Source organism: Dermochelys coriacea, chromosome 7, assembly GCF_009764565.3.
Source record: "Dermochelys coriacea isolate rDerCor1 chromosome 7, rDerCor1.pri.v4, whole genome shotgun sequence".
NCBI lineage: Eukaryota > Metazoa > Chordata > Testudines > Dermochelyidae > Dermochelys > Dermochelys coriacea.
This window is the reverse complement of record NC_050074.1, coordinates 12,925,423-12,933,910: the sequence shown is the minus strand read 5'-3', so window position 1 is coordinate 12,933,910 and position 8,488 is coordinate 12,925,423. Positions and strand designations below refer to the sequence as shown.

The window sequence follows — 8,488 nt, the reverse complement described above, 5'->3', positions numbered from 1 at the left end:
TTGAATTTGCCTCTTGTTGAGACATGCATTGTTTTCCCTGGCTTGCATGCATATGTTCAAATGTGGAAATTCAATAGATTTTTTAGGGTCTGATCCTCAGCTAGTATATTTGCTTCTCTGAAGCCAATAAAACTACACCATTTTACACGAGCTGAAGATCTGGCCTTAATTTAAAATCAAAACAAAATTCCTGACAAAAAAACATGAGCAAAAAAATAAATGTGCTGATCACAAGTTAGGCATTTGAAGAATACATCAAGTCAAACTTTTATTAGCAAAGTTGAATTCCATGTGTAATGAAAATATCTTTTAAAACCATACATGTACATAGGCATGATACAAACAGCAACTACAGTACAAACACATTTTTCTAAAGCTTAATACATTTACATTAACATTCATCTAATAAAAAAAATGATGTGAACTTAGTACCACATTTGTCTTGATCTTTTTACATGAAGTAACAAAATATCTCATGTAAAATAAAAAATACAGTATGCTTTGGCTCATACCCATATATTGGTTCCCGCATGAAAACTGAATTACTGCAGATAACAAAGCTTGATCTGATAGTCAAAACTTTTACATGAAAGATATGGTGCTGAAGTGTAAACATGTACCAATAGTCAGAAGATCAAATGGCAAACATTATGTATATGCTTTATTCAGAAATACTAAACATTAAAAAAGATGCTTTTGAGGGCATGATCTTTTGTCCAGTTAATGGAATTTCTGCCAGCAAGCCCTAACAATGATTTTCCTTCAATTTCTCTCTCCTTACATGGTTGTTGTTTAAAATAATTGAGATACACTATAGACAGCATGTCTAAATATCCTTTTCATTTGTGTAACTATGACTGCATGATTGCAGTTACAATGAAATGCCTCTTCAGATGTATACAAGGCTTAAAATAAAAGTACCCAATTACCTAACATTGTTTTCCAAAGCTACGTGTGAAATTATTGTCAAAAGCCTGGAACGATGCAACCTGCTCATTTTTATTTAATTCACTTGGGGAAAAAATTCTGATCCTGCAAACTTTTATTTACACAAGAATCATTGGCTCATATGGTTTGTTCCATTAGCTCAATGGGAGTACTCATCTGAATAAGGGGTACTCATAAGATTTTGTATGATCAGGCCAAAACAAAGTGACAAATCCTTGAACCATTGCATCATGTTGAAAGCTGACCTGCAGAAGATATGATTTCCTATTAATTATATATACTAAACAATCTAACTATTGTAATATTAATAAATTTATTAATGGAGTTATATGATGGGGTTGCTGAACTGAACTCCACGACCCAGGAGGCCCCTTCCAATCCCGTAATCTATGTTCCAATATATATATTGATTTATTCATAGGGGAAAATAACTTGTCTATTGTCTTAATTGGAAGCAGATAAATGGCCAAGACACTTATCCGGTATTGGAATCCAGTAGCAAAGCCTCCTGGGGAATCCCACTGATGTAAATAGGAGAATGCACAGAGATGGAAATATGGTTTTTAAAATGCATAAACTCCTTTGAACTTTGTGCCCTTGAGCTCACAGATACCACCAGAGACTAAACTGGAGATGGAGGCCATTACTAAGAATACAATATTATGCAAAAAGAAAAGGAGTACTTGTGGCATCTTAAAGACTAACAAATTTATTTGAGCATAAACTTTTGTGAGCTACAGCTCACTTCATCAGATGCATTCATTGTAGCTCACAAAAGCTTATGCTCAAATAAATTTGTTAGTCTGTACGGTACCACAAGTACTCCTTTTCTTTTTGTGAATACAGACTAACACGGCTGCTACTCTGTCACCAAATATTATGCAAGCTTTCTTTCTTGGGTGGATTGTGCATATTTTAAAATGTAATGCTCTGATATACGAGGGCCAGATTCTAATGTCCTTACCCATGTTGAATAGGCCATACTCCATGAGTATGTAGTATTAGAGTAAATGGGAATACTAGTGGAGGCTAGGATTATCCAACATGAGTAAAGTGTTTGGTCCTTATTACCAGGGAGGAGTAACCCCCTGTATTTTGCTTACCTAAGACTTTTCATTATAAATGATTTTTGCAACCTTTTCTTTGAGTAGCTCTATTACCTCCATTGTTTAAAGTGGGCCTTTGAAATTCATCAGGGAGAAATCCCTGAGACCAGAGAAGTGCCTTTTCTTTGACAGATGAAATTCCATTCAGGTGTGGATGAGATATAAGCTTCTGAAAATCACCTTTACTCTTCTGTGACTTGTGTTGCCAGTAAAATGTTGGCAGCATGCCAAAATAATAATAGAATTAACATTCTAATCTAAGCTTGATCCCATGCCACCATCAAAGCAGCAACAGACAGAACAGGTGTGAGGGGAGAGAGAGCCAAGCTTTTCTCCTTTCTAAAAGCCCTTCCCTCTGCTTCCTGCAGGAGTACCAAATAGGGAAGGAGCTTCCCTCACCTCCAGAAGGTTGAAAAGAGGAGAGCTGTTCCACACTCATAGTAATCTCTTCATTTTCCTTAGACCCAGCACGTGACTCCATAACCTAGTCACACCTTCTATGGAATATCAATTTTTCTCTTACTGCTAACTAAAATGGTTACTGTAATTAAGTCCTCAAGCTGTGCTGGAGGTTTAGGATTCAAACTGACTGATGATGTATGATAGGGGGAGCTGTTGTATTTCCATATAATTAAAATTTGTTTTTACTTTTTCCTTTAAAAGAAACCTAAGAAATTACAGACAAAAATCTATGTTTAAAAATATTAGTTACAGTTGTAAAGTCCAAATCAAAAAAATTAGGAAAGGTCAGAATTAAGATTTCATATGCAACCTTAATTCAGCTTTCGTGTGTGTATGTATTATGAGATATACTACATGATCACATGGCATTTTTTTTCATAAGACCCTTGTCTCATTCAGTGTATGCAGTTTTAATAAGCAGTTAAGATAGGAGGAGTTTTTTTTATGTAACAAATGAAATGAAAAATCATTACAGATTTCCAAAATGTTATTTTATTAAGAGGATTTCAAGCACTTCTGAAAAATACCAGAAATACCTGTTCTCTTAATTGTGGTACTACATTTATGGTGCTAAAACTTTAAATGCAATGCAAGTGTCAAAATGTCCCCTTCTTCACACCAAACCCCACTGAAATGAATGGAACTGGCCTGTTTGAATGAAAGGAAAAATTGGTTCCAAAAGTATAAACTGTTTTGCTTTTTTGTTTTTAAAATGACATCTCTTTTGGAAGCATATTTTAATCTTCTGCACATTCCAGGATATAAAGTAGATATAGTGGTGCCTTTAAAAAAAATCCCTGCTGAAAAAGAATTACTCAAGAAAGAGAATGGAGCTAGACAGACACAAGAATCTCTGGGAATTTCAGACGTTTGTTTAATATTCATTGGGCAGAATCCTAAAAAGTCAGTGCACATGTAAAAAATTTCATTGCACATCTTTTTATCACAGTGTGATTTTTAGGCCCTGAGGAGTAATGAATCATGAACATTAAGATTTAAGAGTCTGAATAAAAAAAAATAATAGAAAAAGTACTCATACCGAAACAGATGAATAGCACATCACAGGAATGTCATCAGCAACTTTAAGCTACAAATGAGCAAGTCATAGCACAGGATGCTTATTCATTATTTGATAAGAGGCTGTCCCACTAATGTGGTCTGAAATTTGTGTCTGTTTAACATAGATGTTTCTGGGACAATGACTCCAGTTAAACCGAACATCCTGTAAGTGCAAGAAAAATGCATACCTTTGCTGACTTTTAATGGCTCATATCGTACCTAATGTGTGAGTGTGAGCAGCCATCCAAACTTGCAGATGGCAGTGTCCCACAATCCTAAAAGCTTTGCCCCTATCAGAGGTCCAAACCCTTTTCACAGAGGAGTTGTTTAGTAGCTATGGGGAATAGAAGAAGGCAGACTTCTGTAATTGAGCTCTTATGAGCTGTAGCTCACGAAAGCTTATGCTCAAATAAATTTGTTAGTCTCTAAGGTGCCACAAGTACTCCTTTTCTTTTTGCTAATACACTCTAACACCCTAGTCTGGACCTTTCCCTCCTCCACAATCAGATTTCTCTCTGAGGATTCTGTGCCACCTACAGAAGTTGGCACAGCAGTAGGGGAGAAGAGGAGAGGCTCTGGCTACTCAATGGACCATTAAAAACAAACTAGAAAGGCCAGTAATTTGTGGATGGGAGCAGTGGTGGTTGGGGACTTAATACTCCATCTTCCTGGATAAGGCTAACTAGGGGCTCACCCTGTCCTATTAAGAGTTTCTTTAGAGGATAGGAAGGGAAAAGATGAAGAGGTAAAATTTAATGTTTACAAAATCCAAGGCAATCAAAACATTTCAATTAAAAAAAAAGAATATTCAGTGGAAATAATTAAGAAGGCAAGGAAACTTTCCTCTGCTAGCCAAACATTGCTCCCCTATGCTAGTGCAGAGTCCCTAAAAGTGAAATGGATTAGGAATAGACTAGCAACAAATTGAAAATTGAAAAGGAGTACTTGTGGCACCTTAGAGACTAACAAATTTATTAGAGCATAAGCTTTCGTGAGCTACAGCTCACTTCATCGGATCCGATGAAGTGAGCTGTAGCTCACGAAAGCTTATGCTCTAATAAATTTGTTAGTCTCTAAGGTGCCACAAGTACTCCTTTTCTTTTTGCGAATACAGACTAACACTGCTGCTACTCTGAAACCTGTGATTATGCAAAAAATTGAAAATTGTAACACAAGTCTGGTCCATTCCCAGTTTCTTTCAGTTTCAGGTTCTCATGCACTAGTGTCAGTGGACACTCATCCTGTCGGTTAATTTGTCTGGAGTCCTGAAAAAAGTCACCCTGTGTGACTTGGGACAGGATGTAAGGTTTCAGTTTCTTGCCAGAACTTCTGTGTGTGAGACCCTTCCCTTCCCTCTCCCCCTCCCAAGCTGACCAGTCCCTTTTCAGTGATCAAGTTGAATTAACTGTAAAAAATATACAGTGCAAAGAGTGAGACATTTGTCAAATTCTCCCAGTTTTAGGGATCTGAGGTACTAATAATACAGGATAGTGTGCTAGCTATTTTATCCTATGACCATATCATACTCTTACAAGCTACCTATAAGTAGTCCCATTGGCCTTTATTCCAAATAGATGGTAGATTTAGGGCCAGCACCCAACAGCTACCATTGTTTTCAATTGTTGTTGAGAACTTTTGAAACTCAAGCCACTTCATTTAAGTACATGAATGGGAGCTGGTCCCTTAGGTATTGTATAAAATTAAAACCAGTGTTATAATTATTTTATAATGTGCATCGTGAAGCTCATAAAGTTGTAATTCTGGATCTGATTCTGCAAACCCTTATTCATGGGAGTAGTCTTTACTTACACTATTATTTCCACTGAAGTACTTGCGATGAAATTAATAGAGCTATTTGCCTAAGGACTACTCGTGTATAAAAGATTTTGCAGGAATTAGCTTGTATATAGTAAAATTTCTCCTTCTAACAATGGCTAAATTGTAATTATGCAGATACAATCATTTTAAAAGAACAACATAGAACTACAAGGAACATTTGCACTGTACCAAAGTTAACAAAATATAAAAGAAAAAAAACCCAACAAACTTTTAAAAATAACTGGAAGACCAAATATAAAAAGGAATGAGTAGTAAAGAAAGGAACAGCTCCATTGGGAATTTTAAACCTTATTCAGTAAACCATATAGAAAAGAAACTCCAGTGTAATCCATTTTTAAAAAAAGTAACAATGCAGGATGTGAAAATAATTTTTTTAAAAAAATCCCTAATTATTCAGGGTTTATTTTTTGGAGAGAAACAATTATTTTAAGTATTATCCAAAAGAAAGAGGAAAAGCTAATATATGACTCTTTCATACCCAACTAGTCCCTCTATTTCTACATAGCAATACAGAGTCGTGCTAGGATAATTTTCTCACTTCAAATTAAAACCAGTCTGTGTTTTCAGTTATGTAAATATTAACATAATATGTACAAGAGAGACAAGGTGGATGTCTTTTATTGGACCAACGTCTTCTTCTGAAGAACTCTGTGTAGCTCAAGAACTCTGTGTAGCTCTTTCCCCAACAGAAACTGGTACAAAAAAAAGATATTACCTCACCCACCATGTCTCTCTGGTATCCTGGGACCAACATTACTACAGCAACACTGTAAATAATATGCACAATGCATTCCTGAAATGTATGCTCACATACAAATATACAGACAGAAGGCAGACAAAACACAGTTGCTTAGAAATGCAGCTTTCAAGGATCTTGGGTGGCAGATTCAGGTGGCCTTTTTAGTTGTCTAAAGACCTGATCCTGCTTCCTTGACACATCGAACAGATGTGGGATGAGCCTCGTTATCCTCTGCCAAAGGAAAACTAGTGTAACTAAACTTGTTTAAGGAAAGAGTGACAGCTACTGGAGAGAAGATCGGAACCTGTTTCTTTTGAGAGCAAGTTTGAGATCAAATTACTTTTGGATAAAGCTATGTCTCTAAGTAATTGCAATCAGCTCTAGATCCACTAATTCTAGAATTACTTAAACAGACTTTCTTTTTCTTTGTGAACATTAAATAATTTATGGAATGCATTTCTATAGTGTTTTCAATTATTTTTTTCTTGGTGTTAACTTTTAAAGTAATCTCCCTTCTCCCACTCCCACTATCTTCTGACCTCCACCATGCTAAGGTCATTATATATTAGGGAATACTGGATTTAAATGTACATACAAAGTGACAAAGCATACAGGAAATAGAAAGTTATATAGAGAAACATGTAGGGTAAGAAGTATCTATATACATATGTAACACTGAGAAGCTATGGTTTTCATCAGACTGAGTGGTATATATTGTATGTGAGAGTATTATTCACCTGTTTTTTATGAATGAAAACACCTGAACAATCAGGACTGAAAAGTCTCAAAAGTCATGTTTTGATAGCAGCGACTAATTCCCATATTACCTGGAGGTTGGGGTTCTGATTGATTCATTCTGCAATCTACTTCTGATCACATATGGTAATAGTTGATTACTAGTCAAGATAAATATGGAAATTTGAAATGAATCATTTATGTTAATATTTTATGCATGGAGAGGAAAAGTTGCTGTAGAACTTCCAGTGCTTTCGATTGATCCTTTTTCCTTAGATCCAGCGTAAACGCCAATAAATGAACCATCTTCATTAAACATCCTTTGGTCCCCTTCTCCATAATCTACCAAACTATCAGCACTTTCTGTAGCTTTAATGTCCCCGTTAAGTGACTGGAGGCTGCCTTTGAGTGGCTTCTCATCGCTGTCACTATGAAATAAAGAAAAATCTTCCCAAAATCTAGCTTTGTATTACAATTACAAAAGCAATTGTTCATTTCCTTTTCAAAATAGACAGACATATTGAGGGAAGAGGGAATCATTTTGATTGGGATACATTTTCAAAATATGCACACAACACATTATTCACTTGATTCCAAGTCAAGTCAATGGATGTGGTGCCGCTAATACACCCTGCTCTGTGCTTTGTTTGCATTTTGCATTTTTTGTAATTTTGAATTTAATGGAATAGGTCAAAAAACAAAACAAAACAAAAAATGCAAACATTACTGAAAAGAATGGATTGTGGACAGTTTTTTTTCCCTTTTTTGACCCCTTTCCTTCTTTTGCCATTGAAAATGGAGGGAGGAGGAAGGGGAAAAGACAAAAAAGCTGAAAACCCGCTCTATTGATTCATTATTGTATCTTATTTTGTATCTTAAAGAGAGGCATAAAGAGTCTGATTTTACAAAGCAAAGAGCCATTTGTATTGCCCATTGCAGGGTCCATTTGTTTCGCCTAGCCTTTGAAGTGGAGTAGGTGGATTGAGGTAAAGGCTGATGTTTGAGGGTACTGGTATTTTATTGTGTCCTGCTGCTTGGTGGAAGGGGTGAGCACTTCGCTTCTGTAACTTTAAATGACTGGCATGGTGTTGGGTGGGCACTTTTATTTATTCTGAGTAATAAATAAAAATATATTTTGCATCTCTATCTATTTCGCAACTGCACAGTCATAATCCACATTCACTCAGTGTGACACCCTGTTCCTGTCTCGGGACAACTGAGCCACACTATTAAGGCTGATGAGCCTGCTACAGCCTTGGGTAAGAGAGCTGGATCTTTTTTGCTTTCAGATGCAGAGGTGCCAGGTTTGAGTTCAGTGCTGAAGACCCATCCAGGGACACAGAATTAAATAAAGTGGGTAATTTATATGCACAAACAGGTAGGCCCCTAAACAGCTGTGTACCCCAAATACCAATCTGAACATACAATTGCAGTTACTGCACATGCCTTAATCTTGACTCATCTCTGAAATATCAGGCCCAAACCTCACTTCTTCATACCACTTGTATTCAGTACAAAGAGCCCATCATTTCATATGCTCTAGAATTACTTGGGAAGAGTCTCCAAATCTGTTTTGGGCTGCTCTGGCTTTGCATTTAAT

General features: G+C 36.3%; 1 protein-coding gene across 11 annotated transcripts in view; it reads right to left on the bottom strand.

Annotated features, from left to right (window-relative positions):
- Positions 1-235: 235 nt before the first annotated feature.
- Positions 236-8,488, bottom strand: part of CHL1 (cell adhesion molecule L1 like) — a 214,912-nt gene continuing 206,659 nt past the window's right edge. For 9 of the 11 annotated variants that reach the window (XM_038410055.2, XM_043518858.1, XM_043518859.1 and 6 more), the window contains one exon: positions 236-7,316. In XM_038410055.2, the coding sequence (XP_038265983.1) occupies positions 7,100-7,316 (217 nt within the window). In that variant the 3' untranslated portion in view covers positions 236-7,099. The remainder of the gene's footprint in view (positions 7,317-8,488) is intronic. The other 2 variants (XM_043518860.1, XR_005293999.2) reach the window with 2 other exon arrangements.